General features: G+C 36.9%; 1 protein-coding gene across 1 annotated transcript in view; it reads right to left on the bottom strand.

Moving 5' to 3' along the window:
* Positions 1 to 20,034, bottom strand: part of LOC145766654 (uncharacterized) — a 76,397-nt gene that overhangs the window by 43,129 nt on the left and 13,234 nt on the right. Inside the window, exon 2 of the mRNA XM_082578367.1 lies at positions 5,372 to 5,520. Within this exon, the coding sequence (XP_082434493.1) occupies positions 5,372 to 5,520 (149 nt within the window). The remainder of the gene's footprint in view (positions 1 to 5,371; positions 5,521 to 20,034) is intronic.

The raw sequence follows: 20,034 nt of genomic DNA, 5'->3' as shown, positions 1-20,034 counted from the left end.
TAATTGTTAACTTGTTTGTATGCATCCATTTTTGAATCATTAGGAGGTTAGAATTCACCTTTTCTTGCAATTTAGTAGGGCTTTTATCCTTAATACATAGTAGTGTATCATCAGCAAACAAACCAGTCTCAAATTTTGAAGTGTGATTAAGGTCATTAATGTAGATAATGAACAACAGTGGACCAAGAATTGAGCCTTGGGGTACACCACATTTGATTTCTTCATATTTAGAATTTGTAGCACCAATCTGCACAAACTGGTAACGGTGATTTAAGTAAGACTTTAATAAATTATAAGCATTTCCTCTGATGCCATAATAATCTAGTTTCTTTAAACGGATTTCATGGTCAAAAGTGTCAAATGCTTTGGCAAGATCAATAAAGATACTACATGTAGTAAAACCATCATCACAAATTTGTAGTAGTTGTTCATAGATATCCGTAGCAGCTAATGTGGTTGAATGTCCACCTCTGAAACCAAACTGTTGCTAGGAAAAAACATTGAATTTTTCAAAAAATTTTACTAACCTTTTATGAAGGATTTTTTCAAAGACTTTAGAGAAACACGTTAAGATGGAAATAGGCCTATATTGATCAAATTTATTTTTTGCTCCCCCTTTATGAAGGGGTATCACTCTTGCAGTTTTATAGCTATCAGGGAATTTACCAATTGTCATAGATTCATTTATTATAGAAGCTAAGATTGGGCTTATGACCAATCTTTTTATTGTTTTAATAGTGATGCCATCTGGACCAGTTGATTTTTTGTTATCTAAGCTGTTGACAAATAATGCTTAAAATTTCCATTCCATCAGTATTTTCTAGGTGCAGGGAATTGAGAAGTCTGCCTCTCATCAGGGACAATGGATTAGAAGTGGTTTTTGGAACTTTGGCTGCAAGTGAAGGTCCCACTTAAGTAAAATATGTGTTAAATGTGTTATATATTTGCACCGGGTCGGTTGTAATTTCATGACCATTACTTAATGAAAAGTTGGATGCATATTGTATATTATGTTTTTTGTTTGTACAGCCAATAATTTCATTTATTATTTTCCATGTGTTGCTAGAGTTGTTTCTTTCTTTGTTTATTGAGGTTTATTGTTTATTGGAAAGCATGAACCGTGGAAGTATTGGCGATGACTCAATGAACCGCTTAAGAACTGGCATTTACAGGTGTAAAACTTTGATGAGACACTGGGGGTATTTCAACTATTTCATGGGGAGCACAAGTTGCAAATGCGGACAGGAGCAAACGATGCAACATCTAGTCGAATGTCCTGTCCCAAAAGCAAAGTGTTTCGCACAGGATTTGGCCGAAATTCAAAGCTAGAGCAAGCGCTTGCGTGATGCTCTGGGCTACGACCGTGTGACACACGATGAAGAAGAAGTTTATAGACAAAAGTCACACAAATGAAATATAACTACTTCCGAAGTTTTTAAAGTGTTTTTATCTTTGTATGATGCATATATGGTAGGGTGTAACACTTTACACACTTTTTTTACAAATTGCTACTGGCTAGTTATTGTGGTTTGCAAAATTACCTAACTTGATCAAGGGGGAAAAAATTTTTGAAAAAAAAAATCATTTAAGCAGGCCACGCTCCCCATTTTTGTGGCGAAACCCCAACAACCCCACTATTTGCTATATTTCATCCCACGATGGAGGTAGAGAGCTAATTTTGCCACCAAAAGATGCAGAATACAAAAGTTTATATCCAACTTATGAATGTACCATAGCCCTAAACCCTTTAGTTTTTTCTATAATTGAGAAAAACTGTTTTTGACAGTAAAATTTGCATCTTTCGTAACCAAATGCTTGTATTTCAGGTCATGGCTTAGATGAATGTCATTCAGCCATTACAGATAGCCTTTATTCAAACTCACAACTGTGTAACTAGTACAGTCATTGAACAGAAGACAGTATTGTTGTTCTCAAACTTTTTCACAGAATTGAATCAGTATAATTTTACAAGTTTCCTTCACCAATATACAGCACTGTGCACTGGTATACAAAATTTTATGATGTTTATCTCAAAATTGATTACAAAGATGTAAGAAGTCGAATAATGAATTTTCCCCAGGTCACCAAAATAATGCTTTTTAAGCTGGTTAAGTAATTACCTCAGGTTTTAAAACTGCTGGTGTTAAATATCACATCAAAATATACTCAGCAATATGTCTGTGATAGAAACTCTTTCAGCATTACTTAAATGTATATACTAGACTAGCCGAATCGGACTAGCCGAAACAGGCCATTTCGCCCCTGCACAGTGCACAGACCATTGGAGAACAAAGGTTATTTGCTCTTGTCCAATGTCTTCAAGAGTTCATCCAAAAGAGCTAAGACTTCTTTTAGATCAGCGCTCAGAACGTAACATGGTGATTGGTGGTGTTGATGTGGCTGTCTGAAGCAAATACATTTGAAGCAAATACAAAACAGAACTCTCAGAACTTGCCATAAACACGCTAGTGATGATTTTGATCTTACTGGTAACAGTGATGAATTAGAGACATCTTTTGAAGAGGAAATGCCAAAGTCATCATCCAGTGAATTTGAGTGTATGAGTGGCAGTGAAGAGGAAATTGCTTCAACATCATCACACCTTGTGAGTTCTAATGTTTGTAAATTAACAGACAAAAGACTTGCATCCCAGTGCCGTACAAGGTTCATCAGTTGTCTTAAAAATGAGAAGCTTCATGAAAGCATGTAATGCTTCTGAGCCAGCGAAGAAATGCTTCATTGACCACAGTGAGAAATGGCTGAACCCAAAGACAGCTGTGTTGGGTGCACTGCATGCCAACATTGATGTATCTAGGATTTCAACAGCAAATAAAGCAGACACCAAAGCTCTGTTGTGGTCAAACCGTCCGCTGGCGGCATTTATGGATGCAACTTCTGCATTTTCACTATATCTGACACCAGGCAGTAAGGATGATTAGGAAGTGTTTCGAAACAACAATACTTCTTGTGATCGATTGATAGGCCACGTGAAGGAAACAATTAATAGCAAAAAATTCGTGACACAAGTGATGTTGACATAAAGACAAAGAGTTACATTAACAATGCATACTATTCGCAATGAGAAATTAACAGGACAATGTACTTTGTCCAGCACAGTGGTTCTCAACCTTTTTGTCTTGGTGGGACCCCTTTTGGTGCCTTCGAAGCAGTCGCAGACCCCTAACAATTTCTATTTGAAATTTTGGTATATCGCGTCTCCTTATGGAATCATATGTTATATAAGTTTCGAAGGAACACACTGAGAAGAATTTGCTGAATTCGCAACGCACTTGACGATTGATGAAATTATGTTATGACTTATGAGCTATAATTTGTTGGCACACAGGATCAAACATCAGTAATCTATATGCTGAGGATGTTTTTCTATAAATTTTATTAAAAGTTAATAGAATACTTGTGACCGTTACAAAGAATTTCTCTCTTTTTTCATTTGTAATCAATATTAATTCGTTATAATCACAGTCATTGCAAAATCTGTGAGTTGCATTTCCAAGTTAATCATTGATCAACAATCTGCTGTCTCAAAAGAATTAAGTTGAACATAGCCAACATTGCTTTATTAAAAGGTTTAAGTCATTTATATGATATTTTTTAGTTAAAAAATCAAACCTTTGTGCAATGTTCTTTGCAATTTTAAACGACGCACCAGTGGGTTGCAACTTACAGTTTGAGAATCACTGTAAGCTAATATGATACATAAACAAAGCACAAACAATTTTTAAATTTCGTAATTTATCAATCATGCTGAAAACTCGAAAACTTTTGCGGACCCCCGGTTGAGAACCACTGGTCTAGCATGTATTGTATAGTTTTGTGTTGATTGTTTCCTGCCTCATTATTGAATAAAACATCACTGTTCTTATACAGCTTACAAGTTTGATTTATAAAGGTTATGTTTTTAATGACTGAATGACAATCGTGCAAGCCAAGATCTGAAATACAAGCATTTTGCTTCAAAAATGACAGATTTTACTCTCAAAACAGTTTTTCTCAATTATAGAAAGAAGTAAAGGTTTTAGGGCTGTAGCATGTTCATAAGTCGGATAGAAACTTTGGTATTCTGCATCTTTTGGTGGCAAAAGCAGCTCTCTATCTCCACCAGAATACGAGATATAGCAAATTGTGGGGTAATGGGGATTTCGCAACAAAAACGGGGAGCGTGGCCTGCTTAAACAATATTTTTTTTCCAAATTTTTTTTTCCATTGATCAAGTTAGGTCATTTCGCAAACCACAATAACTAGCCAACAAGTAAGTTGGTCGGAGCGTTACACCCTAATATATGGGTTATATTTGTATAATATTTCTTTGTGTTTGCATGCTTACACATTCAATAAAAAACTATGCTGGCTCATGCAGAAAATTTTTGAGTAAATCCAACAATCAGAAAAAGTCATATTTTATCAAAAATAAGGACACTTCAGAATTTTTTTTGCTATTTTGGTGATTAGTTTGAAGTATCAAAACAACATACATAAAATGTTTTGTACAACTAAAACTTTTGCGAAATTTAGTTACATACGGTACGATACTGAATTCTCCAAAAAGTAGTTGTTTTGTCTCATGAGCTTGGCATATTGCTTAACAAACATGTAAAGTTATAAAATCCATAAAGAAATCATCAAATTTGAAAATGCAGTTTGAGTACGGCAAATAAACAATTAAACATGTTCAAAATTTTTACTTCAGCAACTGGCGATGCCATTTTATAATTCGTAATTTTACATCAGCAATGATTTTACTGCAGCAAAAATATGCTAATTTTGAAGGCTGTTCAGGTAAGAACAAGGCGCTAAAACATAATTGTAGTTGTAGCCTATTTAAATGCACTGCTGCCCAAATAAACTTAAGTGGAGAATTATTGGCTTGTGGAAGCCGGCAACCAACCAAGCATGATCTACGGACACAATAGCTTCAAAGACCATTCAACGACTTGGGTGCCGAGAGCTTAGAGGCCTGTGTAGTGTGTATTGCTGTACTGGAGTCTTGCGTCATTCATGTCTCACATCATTCATGCCTTGCAACATTGTAAATTGTTCATTCATGCCTTGCAGCCTAGGGATGGTGTCATACATCTTCGCGTCATTAAGTTATGTACCGAACATTTTTGTCCTTTGGTCGTCATGAAGCGATTTCTGGTAACTATGCTAATGACATTATTTTTTTTTTCAGACAGATTTTGTTTGTGAGCCACGATGCACTCAATCTGTTGGTGTTATCTGTTACGACTGGGTCAAAAATCACTAATTCTCACAAAAACATGTTAAGTATGGTGGCCTAGTGCACCAGCAAAAAAACTGCTTGCAGCATTTAAAACAGAACAAAGTTGAATATCAAATTTAAAAAACAAACCTGAAATAAATTAGGTGATGTAACCCACTCTTGCAACACTTTCTGAAGTCTTCTTACATGAAGCGGTTTGCTGGCCATGCCGACCAGTGACATAATCTCTAGGAACTCTTCTTCACCAGCTTCACATAATTGCTGAACATCGTCACCACCTGTACAAAGAAACTAAATATTTTACTTTACAAATCTTGACAAATTTTGAGGAAACATTAAGCTGTAGTGACAACTGTTTGCATTTACATCATGAAATACCATCATGAAATACCATCATGAAATATCATCATGAAATACTATCATGAAATACCATCATGAAATAATCTGGAAAGCGCATCAGCAGCTCAACTTTTGCTTGATAAAGTTGACAAACAAAACATGTCTGTGTTTAATTGGGTGGACAGTGAATAGAAGTCAAATACCACCAGACTCCATTTGTTCATTCCCGATGCTAACACCTGTCCCATTGACCTGTTCCTACAAAGAGTGTGCTTGAACCGTCTTCGCACAGGCATCACACTTTTGTGCTCAAAACGAATCAATGGGGAACAGCATCTCTCACTTGTAAATGTGGTGTTGAAGAACAGACACAGGCCACACCATCAACGATTGCATAATCTACAAGTCACCCAACGGAGTAGAAGGTCTTGGATGATAAAATCAAAGACTGGTTGCTCTCTAATAAAACTGGTTGCTGTCTTCCAGTGTAGTTTGGGAACATTGGAATAGTAAAAAGATAAAGCCTTGGCCTCAAAACCTCAAATGATCAGCGGGTCTGCTACTATTCGGCGAGTCCGATTCGACTAGTCCGATTCGACTAGTCCGATTCGGCGAGTTCCCTATTCGGCGAGAGCCTTTTTCGGCGAGTGCCCTATTCAGCAAATTTTTGAAATTTTTGAAAGGAAACTATCGGGTACTGTAGCCTAATTATAATTGCCGTTTTACATAGTTTTAACGTCGCTAAACGTTGAAATTGTGCAGAATGGAATAAAATAAAATGTTTGAACTATTAAATTAAAATTCGTCATGTCAGTTCAGTTGTTTTTATTTCTGACCATCATATGAAAAACAATACACGTCAACATAGCAAAGGTGTAAAAAAAGGTAGAAGCGACAAAACGCAAACGTTAAAACGTGCTTGCGACCGAAGTAAGTTGTTGAGTTGAAAGAAACATACGCGCCGACTTCAGGGGGGGCCGGGGGTGGCGCCCCCCATAAATTTATGGTTGAGGGGCAACAAAAATGGTGATGACAAGTGGTGTTTCAAAGATAAAACACTTCACGAAGGAGATTTAGACAATTTAAACGGACTTAAAGAATGCCGAAAGCAAGAAAAGCCTACGTTGCTCTTGCCCGCAAAACAGCAGCTGATCGCATGGCTATCTCATGTGGTATGGAAATTTCAAAGTAGATGGTAGAGTACTGCTGGAATAGTCACGTAACTATTCACTGCAATATTAAGTAAACCAGCTAAGTTAGACGCGCTATTTTCAACGAGGTCTTTCCGCTGTAAGACAATTATGATTCAACAAAACGCATTGTTTTCTTTGCAATGTGTGAGAATTAAATCGAAAACCGATAAAAGAAAAGTTGTTTAATGGTCTTGGTCGCAACTCGCAGATATTGCCTGCATTAACGACGTCTCTTACCGCTATTATCACCTAGCTAACCTGACATCATTGTTTTATGCGGCCGCTAAGGTTTGACATAGACTTTAACGATTACGGAATGTTACGTAATAATAAGAACGATTATATCCTACACGCAAAAATAAAAAAATGATCTCCTCTTTCTGTTTTGTCTTGTGAGCTTTGCATATTGCTCAACAAGTGCATAAAGTTTAGAATTGACAAGAAATCATTGAATTTGAAATTTAAGTTTGAATCACTGCAAATAAACGTATTCAAAACTTTCACTTAAGCCGACGCGATTTCGCAATCCGTAATCTACGTTGACAATGATTTTTAGTGCGTTCATTTTGAAAATTGCTGAGCTGGAGACAACAGCTTGTCCCGTGTTAGTTGAACTTGTCTTTTTGAGGTGAAAATCACTTGCGAACATCTTGACCTTTACTCGAGTATAGCCTACTGTATTTAATAAAAGACTATAAAGACTTTCGATAAAAAACAGAAGAGAAAACACTTCGCCGTTGTCAACGCTTTAAAAGTAAGTAATTAGCGAAACGAGGTTAATAAAACTGATACCGGGTTTTCACTCTGCTTGAGATCATGATTTTTTGCGTTTTATTTCGATAACATCACTGTCTTGATCGTTGTTGTTCACTCGCACGAAAAGGAAATGAATCGGCTTGTTTTCCAACAGTTCCAATTATGAGCTAACAATATCAAAATTTTTACGACTAGGTGTACTGCATGCGTGAAACTAATCCTTTCAAGCAGCGCTTCTAATAAATTCGGTTTGCGACCTATTTGTTAATATAAACAAGACACTAAGCTTAATCAAAGACTTTTTTAATTGAGTAAAATAGCGTTATGGTTATGACGTCATCATCTTTCTCGCCCCCCAAGGTTTTTTGAAAAGTCGGCGCCTATGGAAAGAAATTTGGCACGGTCGCAACACCTTCAGAAAAATTTAAGATATGAAGGGAAAATAAAACAAAGAAAATGTTACAAAAAAAAAAAAATCATGTTTATGTCTGTAAGTTAGTACTTTTGAATAGTTAAAATGATTAGTTTGGATCAACAAATGTGTGGCCTACAGCTTGGATTGAAATGAAATTATCGGGTGCCGTAGCCTAGTTATCCCGACCAGCAAAAATTTGTTCCAATAACACAGTTCATTTTTACATTGTAGTAACAGAATGAAAAGGCTAACCAAATGTGTGGCCTATCGTGTTAACGTCGCTAAACGTTAAAATCGTGTAGAAAAGGGAGCTTTTGCTGACTAGGATACTTTGAAACTGAGAAACATTCACAGAAGCCTTTCGATTTGTTCCAAGAACCCAGTTAGCCTAACAGTTCATTTTTACATTGTAGTAACAGAATGAAAAGGCTAACCAAATGTGTGGCCTACAGCTTGGACTGAAAGGAAATTATCGGGTACCGTAGCCCAGTTATCCCAACCAGCAAAAATTTCCGTTTTTACATCGTTTTAACATCGCTAAATGTTGAAATCGTGTAGAAAAGAGAACTTTGCTGACTAGGATACGTTGAAGCTGAGAAACATTCACAGAAGCCCTTCGAATTGTTCCAAGAACCCATTTAGCATAACATTTCATTTGTACATTGATTCAACGTCTGAATACAGTATCTTAAAAATGCAACGTATCGTAGGGCTTCTGTGAATGTTTTTCAGTTTCAAAGTATCCTAGTCAGCAAAGTTCTCTTTTCTACAGGATTTCAACGTTTAGCGACGTTAAAACGATAGGCCACACATTTGGTTAGCCTTTTCATTCTGTTACTACAATGGGTTCTCATTTGTTGATCCAAACTAATCATTTTAACTATTCAAAAGTACTAACTTATAAACATAAGCATGATTTTTTTGTAACATTTTCTTTGTTTTATTTTCCCTTCATATCTTAAATTTTTCTGAAGGTGTTGCGACCGTGCCAAATTTCTTTCAGCTCAATAACTTACTTCGGTCACAAGCACGTTTTAACGTTCGTGTTTTGTCGCTCCTACCTTTTTCTACACCTTTGCTATGTTGACGTGTATTGTTTATGATATGATGGTCAAAAATAAAAATAACTGAACTGACCTGACGAATTTTAATTTAATAGTTCAAACATTATATTTTTATTCCTTTCTGCACGATTTCAACGTTTAGCGACGTTAAAACGATGTAAAAACGGCAATTGTAATTAGGCTACGGTACCCGATAATTTCCTTTTAAAAATTTCAAAAACTCGCCGAATAGAGCACTCGCCGAATAGGGAACTCGCCGAATCGGACTAGTCGAATCGGACTCGTCAAATCGGACTCGCCGAAACGGGCCATTCCGTGATCAGCAGTCAACTAAAAAGGGAAACAGCCTAAGTGTCGATTATGCGGTGGCAAGCACCCCTTCGGGTCTAAGAGAGAGGACAAAAGTGGCGTATGGACCTAAAACCAACTTCTGAGAAGGTTTTGGGTTTGTGCCACCTACACCCAGGTGGCCCATAATTTTTAAAGGTCATCCGAGGGTCAAATTTCATGAAAATCCCATAACTTGGACACCGGTTAAGCTAGAAAGTTGGTTTTTGGCTTAAAATTTCCAGAAGGTCCATGTTTATATTTTAGTTGCATTCTTGCGGCTGGCCGGAGCGATTTTGCGCGGCTGAGGTTGTGATTTTTAATGAATTGCGCGGCTGCGCTTGTGATTTTTTTGTGAATTGCGCGGCTGACACCGCGGCTGGAAATTGAAGTGCGCGGGGGATTTATTTCCCGGGCAGGCCAAACTGCCCAATGTGTGTAACTTAGCTTTCCATCAAAACCCCAACAAGGTTTTGCCAAAGCTGAGCTGATACAATCTGCAAACTTTAGGAATAGCACCTAAATGAACGGGCGCCGCAGTGCTCCGCACCTAAATATCCAGACGCCACAGTGTGCGCGCCTATTTGACCAGCGCCTAACTGTCTGCGCCTAATGAGCGTGGACCCTTTTTTTTTTACTCTCAGTAATAAACTTGGACAAGTTTTTCATCCATGTGACGTGGTAAGCACTTTAACGTAACACACTCGTCGAGAAAACGTACACGCAAATCAGCTGCTTTCAGTCATGTGACTTATACGTGATATCATAGGCGCCGACTCCAGGGGGGCGGCGCCCCCCTGTGAATTTAGCTCGGGGTGGCTGCCCCCCCCGCAAATTATTTAAAAAAATCCTAAATCAAATGTTTCTAAGTTCAGATTTGTGTTGGTTTGACCTTCATGGTGCATCGATCTCAATTAAAAGATCTACTTGTTGCAACAAGAGCGCTGCTCCTAAGATAACAAAAGAAACAGAAGTACGGTAACTGATAAACGCCAGCATGGTGTCGTTGAAGCATAGTAACAATGATTGAAAAACGTTTTTCTTGGATTTTTTTTGCTTTGTTTTTTCTTGGGAGTGTCAATAACGAGGTACGGCTTGCTGTTGGCTCAGTTTAGTATCTAAGCGTATTAAGAGCTAAAGTTCAAAGTGACCAGCATATAATTCGAAGTAGCCTACAGGCCTCGAAATTCGTTTTTTTGACGGCGGACAAACGTGTCCGGTCTGAGCAGCTATCTCGGTGGACAAATTAAGTCTCACGGCTGACACACCAGTTTTAGCCGTCGATCGTCATGCTTAATCACTTTATCTTGATGACAATTCTTCGGCATTTCAGAACTATAACTACGGTTTAGAAGGCTTTTTAAAAATTCAGTAAAGTCACTCTGAAAGGCTTTCATCAGACCAACGACTTGCGCTTGAAGAGTCAAAGCGCCGTGTATAGCTGGTCAATACGTCACAACACTGATTAACTTCCACCGAACGAGGTCGTGTGGCTTATTGCATCACAATGCTCTGGGCAGAAGTCGGAAAATTTCTACACTAACGCTACTGTTTTCTGCTGTGCAAAGTTTCACAGGCTTTTTTCTGTGTATTTTTGCGCTGTCATGTGAGCGAAAGTGAATTTTCCTTGGGTCTTTTCTTTCTTACTGTAATACCAAAACTTAACAAATTTTGTTGCATCTTGCTGTAATAGCCTACTCGTATAATCTAATTTAGTAACCAACCTTGCCGTATCATTATTACTCGGAGATCAAAGCCAGACATTGTGGCGTAAAACTTGAAATAAATTGCGCGTGATTAGTGTAGAAGTACCTGTACTCCCATCGATTCTTAGCGAAGGATTCACCTTTGTTACGCTGATTCAATGTCATCAATCGTTGAAGCAATGTAAAAATCGAAAGTTTTCCTCCTTGAATGGAAGTTAAGGGATACAGTATTCACATTTTCTAGATGCACGCTAGAATGCGCTGGAAATTATATTATTGCAATTGTTCGTGCTATGCAATGACGATTTGTATCGCTAGTTCCTGTGTTATTTCTCGGCGGACAAATATGACCGATATAGAGGGTACTTCCGCGGACATCACATAATGTGACGGACATGTCCGATGTTCGCCGTGAATTTCGAGGCCTGAGCCTACATTATAAAGCTTGGCGATATACAATGGCATATAGACGCAAAAAACATCAATGCTGACAAACAAACATCAGCATTTTGAATGTAAGCAATCAATCAGTCGGCTAGAAAGTTTGCCCCCCCGGCGATTTTCAAAACCCGGCGCCTATGCGTGATATTCTGATCGTCATTATCGAAAAAATTTGATGCAAAGAAATTTAACTGAATGCATTGCCGTTGCCTAATGGGTTAGGGCAAAGGAGTGATAATTTCGATTGCGTGGGTTCGATTCCCACCCTCTGTAAATACTATTTTTTCTTCTGCAACTGAACTGAGTGCAATGGAGTTTACAAGGAAAATTGTGACAAAAACAGCAGTGATGTCATATATCGTTGAGGTAAAACCAAATGGTGTTATGTCAAAATCATCAAACTGAGATAAACGCAAAAAACATTTATTTTTTTTAATATTTTTGATATTTCAAATGGATCAAACACCAGTGCCACATACTTACAACCATACTATGCTCTCCTTGGTTTACACACAACTAAATGTTTTTCAAAATTGTGTGCCACCCGCCATTTTTTTTACACCCCTTTTTTTGGACATAGCCCAGTAACCGACCTATAAATCACAAACTGGACGAGTGGACGTAGCCCGTTACACTGCCAGGATTGGATTTGATGGTGCTTTTGAAAGAGCATGGCATTGTTTGCAATCATGTAGTCATCTGCAAATGGAGTTTTGTAGTCTATTTCAACAATTTGTGTATGTGGTGAAGAGCTGGTGCCTTCAAACAGAAATATATCGTATAGGATGGTAGCGTATCGCTTTGTAAGTGTAGTGCTCGGCAGATTGCACTTATTATAGTTACAATAATTTTGCTTTGTTTTGCATTGAATAAATGATATAGAGATACATCACTTTTACAGTGTTTAAATTACACTGACCAAAAAAAATTTTTTTTTCTGGTGCCCTAGATATTTTGATGCTTTCTGGGCAATTTTGGGCCACTGAATCAAAACTAACAACCGTTTCTCAGAATTGGCTCCAGTTTTTGAGATATCGATATTTTAATGATTTACCTGACATAGCCATGGAATATGATGAGTTTCATGAAGTAGAAAGCTCTGCAATTGACAGCAGTGGAAGTGTGTTTGAAAGTAGTTCAGCTATTCCAGAGACATTCAAACAGGAGGAGCTGAGTGATCTCATCAGGGATCTCAACCTATGTTGACATCTCGACTCAAAGACAAAAACTGTCTTGGTACTGGAGCTTCACTGGAACATTTTATCGTGCTAGAGAAAAAGAATTGCTTCCATATTTTTGCCAAGAAGATGAATTTGTTTACTGCAAAGACGTCAAAGGGCTTCTGCTGAAAATGGGAGTATCACAATATAGAGCTCAAGAGTGGCGCTTGTTCATAGACAGTTCGAAAAGAAGTTTAAAGTGTGTATTGTTATATAACGGTAACAGATATGTATATCTCCCAATTGGCCATTCAACAAAACTAAAAGAAGAGTACAATTTAACATTAAAACGGTATATATTACAGAAACTGGATTACTACTCACACCAATAGTTGATTTATGTAGACTTGAAAATGGTAAATTTTTTGCTTGGCCAGCAAGCGGCTACACAAAATATCCATGTTTCATCTGCTTGAGGGAAAGCCGAGCTCGTAATTATCACTTCATGAAAAAAGGGTGGCCATCTAGAGATTCCATGAGAGTTGATGAAGCTAACAATCATCATCAATGAACCTCTAATTGCCAGAGAGAAAATCATCATTCCACCACTACACATTAGGGTGGTCCTTATTTTTTGACTTTTGAAATTTTTAAGTCTCACCATCCCAAAAGATTCCATTTTGGATACCCTGTGTGAAATGTTTTTGAAAAATATTAATGTTTAGAGGTTCCCCAAGGCCCCTGAAATTTCTCCATACACTATGTATATACAAGGGGTGTGATGCGGTATGGAGTAAACTTTTCGAAACAGCTCCAAACAACTTTGTGCAGAGGTGAAAACATCTGAAAGCAGTCTTAAGTCTTAATCACAGTATTTTAACAGCAATCACAAGACACTGTTCCACACTAAGACACAAATGTGTATTGCTTAATTCTCAAATGTTCATCATCATGATGCCACATGTCCATCCAGATCTCCACATCCAAATAAACGGGGGAGAAAAGAGATCATGTCAGCTGATCTTGCAATAAATTCAGACTGTACTAATGTCTCTGATCGTGCACGTGCAGCTATGTTTATCATCTCTTCAACAGCTAAAAGCCTTGGTCATAAAATTGGAGACCTTGCTTTGAACCTGTCAACAATCAGGCAAAGCTGCCGGCAGCACAGAAATCAGTTGGCGGAAGAGATCTTGCAAAATTTTTCTCCTACTGCATCTTTTATTGTGCACTGGGATGGAAAACTTCTTCCCGATTTAACTGGCAACAAAAGTGTCGACTGCCTTGCTGTACTAGTTTCTTATCAAGGAGAAACGCAGCTTCTTATTGCCATCTGGGACCTTTAGTGTCAATACCGTTTCACCATTGACAAAGAAAAAAACTGTTTGATCAGTCATATTAAATGTCGCTTTATAGCAGCTAAGGTTTTAATGCAGCAATAGATTTTCTGTCACTCTACCACAAATGTGACTTGAGCATTGAGCAAGAAGTGAACCATGAGCACAGGACTATCAGTACAATGACTGTCAACCAGACTGGTCATATTAACCACCTGACCAGAAAAGGAAGGATTAACAATATCACGAAGGCATGATGATACACCAGTTATCATACTATATTAATTCAGGTGCACTGCACAAGTTATTTTCACACGAATGCTGTTTGGCAATTCAAATAGGTTATAATTCTATAAAAAGGACTTAATCTTTGCAATTTTTTTGACTTTGCATCACGACCTGAATGGAAAATTGGACATAGATCCTTGGCACGATTCCATCATAAGGGGGTTATGTCCATAATTTATGTCCACAGATGCACATAGCCCAGTTTTGCTTTCAAAGTATGCAAGACATTTGGGAGTATGTCCATAGCTTCACCTTGAATTTGATTACATACAAGGCTGAAACCCGGAGTGTTGGAAAGAGCTATGTTCAAAAACCAAGAAACTGCAATAAAACAAAAAAACCTAAAAGTGGACATAAACCGGTTTGGTTTTACCTCAACGAAATAATCGCAACATTTATATCGTTTTATGTAAAAACCACTTGTAAGTTTTTGTTGAATCGAGAAAATCAACAATTTATGTTCCATTGTTTCACCTTAATTGTGTGACGTAACAACGAAAATTGCCCACCCCTGCAGCGCTTCCACTTTGAAGGATTTAATCACGAAATCGGGATTTTTCAACGCTTCGAAGGATAAAAAAAGGAAATGAAGATAGGAAGGATTTTTAACAATTTTACAAGGAAATTTTGTATTAAAAAGGGAATTGTTGTTTTTAGCAATTTTAAAGAAAATGTTATTAACATTTCCTTTCAAAAGTTCTAAAAACGACTGCAATTACGATGATCTTGAATCAGCTGGTTTCCGTCGTCACTCGCCATCCGGAACCCCCTCTCACCCCCTTTCCCATTCTCGCCTTTCTGTCACTTGATTTCTATTTTCGCCATTTTGGGAATTGGACGTGAGTGCAGTGAGTGAGATAGTTCTCAACTCTTTTAGTTAAATTTAGGTAATCCGTTGATTTACAGTTGAACTAGAGTAGCAATGACAAAGTTCACTGAGCTTCGACATACAGTTAGGCATGATAAGCTTAGGCTAGTGTAGTGGTTCCCAACCTTTTTTATCCGATGGACCCTTTTAGTCAATATTTAAATCTAAATTCCCCCCTTTTAAATTTAGTTTGTTAAAAATTCGTTTACATTAATATTTTAATCTAAGTCTTATAAGATAAACTAAACTTTCACTAGTAATAAGTTTTTTAGCCTGTAATATTCCTTTTCATACAAAAATAATTTAATTAATGAAGAACATTGCTGAAAAGTATTTTATTCAAAGAAAAATACCAAAAATGAGATACAAAGACCAGCTGAAAGTCTCCCTCAACCGTGCCAACATTGATCTGGATCAGTGCTTCTCAACGGGGGCGTTTTAATTTTGCAGGGGGGCGGTATGATTACTTTGGCTTAAGGGGGGCGTTTTGATTATTAGGGGGCATTCTAGTTTAACTCATCTACCGGAAGACTACCGCCTAGCGTAACGATTTCGTCAAAGAGCTCGTATCTTCATGGTAGCATTTCCTACCTCATACCTGGTGGAAAAGGGATTCAGGTGTGTTGTCCTGCTACATAACAAACAGCGAAACCCACTTGATATATCCAATTATCCATAAGAGGTGATTTTCGAATGTTTCTCAATGGCTTTACACCGGTTGCGAAGAGACTGGCACTTTCTCACCAAGCCCAAGGTTCACACTGACTACCAGTAGGCCTATAGGCTACTGTTTTCATGCTCGCAGATATATATTTGCTTTTCATCAAGTATAGGTATTAGAATAAGGACCTTTTGATGATCCCCCTTTTAGAACAGGCTGTAAGGGTTTTAGAGACTGGTAACTAGCCTATATTTGATGTAATTCGCTTTGCTTGGGTTTTTGCTTGGCATTGAGCACTTTTTGTAGTATTTATTGTTTTATATTCTCATTTCGTAGTTAATCGTTTTTGTTGGGGGGCGGTAACATTTTGCCAGTTCATGAAGGGGGCGTTGGGCCAAAAGATGTTGAGAAACAGGGTCATTCCATTATATTTCAGGTCAAAATTAGAGGAAATGCCACCCACACTCTCCGATTTGGTTGATTTTGACATATGTGAGAGATGGCAACCCACTGAGCTCAACAAAAAAATTTTTTGAAATTGGTTGAGGGGTTTTAAAGTTACACCATTTTCAATTTTAACCGCACAGTGGCAGTATTTCAGCTCCAAAAAGTAAAAATGCCCCAGTATCTGTTATACTGAAGCTAGGAAGTTGATGAAAATATGTAGAATACCATTTTAGGGGATGAGGAATCCAAATTTGCAAACAGAATATAAGAAAAACATGTAGTTTTGGAGTAATTTAATTATAAATATTTTTTGAGGTATATATTTTGGGGAGAAGTTTGCCCATGTAGCCAAAGAAAAGAAAAACATTTTTCTTGGGGGGGGGTGTTAAGTTGGACTTATATTTTGATAAACACACTCCAATTTTGTTGTTCCATATTGTTCCTTGCCTGGACTGGTGGTCAAAATTCTTTCTAAAATTTTGCAAATTTTAAATGCTTTTTTACAGGGTTGGTTGGTTAAATCATGATTTAAATCAAACAATAAAAATTAAAAAAATCAATTAAGAAAATCAAATGATTTTTTTATTTACTAAAATAAAAATAAATACATCAACAAACGTTTCACTGCTTCTCTGTAATACAAAAGTTATATTTAAATACTTAAGGCTATGCATGTTTTGAAAGGCAACTTAGTTTACTTGGCAGTTCACAAACAGTGTTGTTCACTAAACATAGTTTTTGAGTCAGTTTTTTCCACTTTTGGTCTGGTTCAATCAAAAGTTCGAAATCGATTGGGCACTGCAAAAGCTGGCGAGCTTGTATTTATGTACAAACTTCTCAATGCAAAATAACCTGCAATTTTGTGTCATCTGAACTTTTATTGTTTTGGTATGGTACGTCGGTAACATATATTACACAGTTAAACTTTCTTTGCAAAAAGTCTGGTTGTAAGCTATGCATCGGTTGAGCAAAAAAGCAAAGTGATGTGCGCTCAAACGTAAGGAATGATCTTGGTGTAGTGAGATGACAGTCTAAGACGTACCTCAATCTCGATATGCATATTAGATTTATTTTATGATTTAGTATATGATATAATTTAGTAAAAAAGATTTTAGATATGATTTAGTAAAAAGCAACATATCACACCTACTTAAAAATATGTGCAATAGACAGGCTAGCCTACAATATGATAATAAAAATGATTAAACACTTGCAAAGCAAAGCCTTTCAATCAATCAAGGGGTTAAAAATAGTTCTGCTATCTTACTAAAATGATCTCTTCCCCCAAGTAGACTCGACGCTTTTTTATCTAAAAAAAAATCAAAAAAATCTGATTTAAATCAAAAAAATCCGATTTTTTTTTAAAAAATCATGATTTTTTCCAACCCTGCTTTTTTAACATTGTACAGTGGGGCTTTCCATTTATAATCATCAAATTTTGTAACCACTAGTCACAGATTTTCCTTATTTTGACATATTTTTGTACATTGGGGGCCGAGATAGAGCACTTTGAATTTTCGGCCACTAGTAGGATTTTGGAAGATGAGCACAGCCATTTTTTCATTTTGCGCCTTCATTTTTTGACAATAACTCCTTACCTTGAACGATTTTCGCACTGAAAACATGCATTTTACCAATTTAAAATCCAAGGAATTTATGTAAATTGCAATTAAAAATATGCTAAGATGAACATTTCAAATGGTAATTTAAGTTTAAAGTTTTTCTTAATTTATTTTTGATACGCTAAGTTTGGGGAAATATTTCGGAGCGTTGAGAAAAAGATCCCAAAAATTTTTTTTTTCAAACAAAGCAATTGAAGAATAATATTTTCACGAAATTTGATTGATGTAAGTTTTGCATAAACTAAAATATTCAACTTAGAAAATATCAACCCATACATATCAAAAAAATAAAAATAATTGAAACATAACTGATGCATTGTCACAATATTTGCAGGATTCACCGGTTCAACCATATTATGGTCCCTTTCTTTAAGAATTTTTTTATGTGTCAAACTACCAATGTTTTATTATTCAGCTGATATCACACAGCTAGTCTGATCAAGATTTCTGTTTTATTATTCAGCAGGAAAGGAGTTGTTAAACACTTTGGTTTGGAAAAGACTATATATGCTAGATGCCACCCACTTCTGCACTTTTGAAACTAACTCCACCTTCTACATCCAATGGTAGAAGTAACACTTTTAGCTCGCAAGAACTGAAAAAACTTGAAAAACTTTTTAACTAAACTGATGTGCAATTTGGTGTATTTTTTATTACTTGATGCTCACTCAATAATTTCTAAGCTGTACCTATGGGATTTAATTATACTTTTAACTTTTTTGATCATATGGATTGAAACAAATCACTGTCAGATAACAGACATTGCAATTTGCTGTTTCAAAAATGCCAAAACTTCATGTCAAAGAAATTGGAATCTTGCCAAATAAACAAACTACGAGATATTAGCAAAATTTGAATTTTGGGGGGGCACGATGCCCCTGCCAAGTGGTGAATTTCAAACCCCCTACAACTTCTAAACCACTTGGTCAATTTCAAAAAATTTTTTTTTTGGTGTGCTCAGTTAATGATTGTGAACTTACTGCCAAAGTATGAAACATTTTCAAGAGTATTGGTTTTTTCATGACCTGAAATATAATGGAATGACCCAACACTGATCTGGATTCATGGGAACAACTTGCTAGTGACAGATCACTCTGGAGAAAAAGAACTAGGGAAGGCACAAGAGAAAAAGAACAGGATAGCCTACAAAAAGCCCATGAAAAACGAAACACTAGAAAAGAAAAGCTAAAACTACCATGTCCCCCACCCTCCATGCAATGTGACTTTTGCGCACGTCTTTTCCATCATAAACTGGGCCTCCAAAGCCATATATGACATCACCATCCAAAGCCAATTCGATTTGAAAACGAAACCAATGCTTGGATACGAGCTGGAGCCAACGACATTTAAAATATAAGAGTCAATGCATTTAACAGTCTGTGTAAAACTTGTGGTTTTTTTGTTTCGACAAGTCATGAATGTGGTGGAAGAATATTGGAAAGAGAATAACGATCATCCTTCTCCACGTCTAATCCGTTTCTCTGTTTTGTTCTCATATGCAAGAGTTAAAAAACCTGATTTGCATAGGTAAGTGGAAACAAACGGAAGGATACTTCGAATAGCTCTCTCTGTCACTTTGGGATAGGAATTACAAATTAATGGCCAAAATCCAGTGATTGATTTTTTCTCTGAATAAGTCGACTCTTGCGCAAGAATCCGTTTTGAGTTCTAAAAATTCATTCTGCAATTTATCGGGAAGCTTTTCCATCAACAATGTGAATGAATTTCGTATTAAATCAAGCTTATTGTCATAAATTTCAGGAAAATATCGAATGAATTCCAGTTCTAATGCTGTGAGATGTTGCAAAATCAATTCTTTTTCCAGCTCTAGAAAAACTTGTTCCTTGCTGTCAACAACCAGCACCAATGATAATTCTTTAAATATGGTGACATGTTCAATTGTTCATTCTAACTTTTCTCTTTTAATTATCAAGCTTGCTGGTGAAAGCTTCCAAAGCATCTTTAAATGCTGAACGGTACTGGCATCTGCTCCTGGAAGGGCCACTCAAAGGCAGAGGCCAGACAAAACGTAAGTTAGTTCCCCCGCGATCAGGACAGCAGAGCCTTCTAGTGCATTAAGACAATCTCCTAATGACAGTGACATAAATCAATCACTCTCTTCCAACCTGCCTCGAGCCAGCATGAAAGCAGTACAGTTTGTAAATTCA

The sequence above is a fragment of the Aplidium turbinatum genome, chromosome 3 (genome assembly GCF_918807975.1).
Source record: "Aplidium turbinatum chromosome 3, kaAplTurb1.1, whole genome shotgun sequence".
Classification (NCBI taxonomy): domain Eukaryota; kingdom Metazoa; phylum Chordata; class Ascidiacea; order Aplousobranchia; family Polyclinidae; genus Aplidium; species Aplidium turbinatum.
This window is presented reverse-complemented; position numbering and strand designations above follow the sequence as displayed.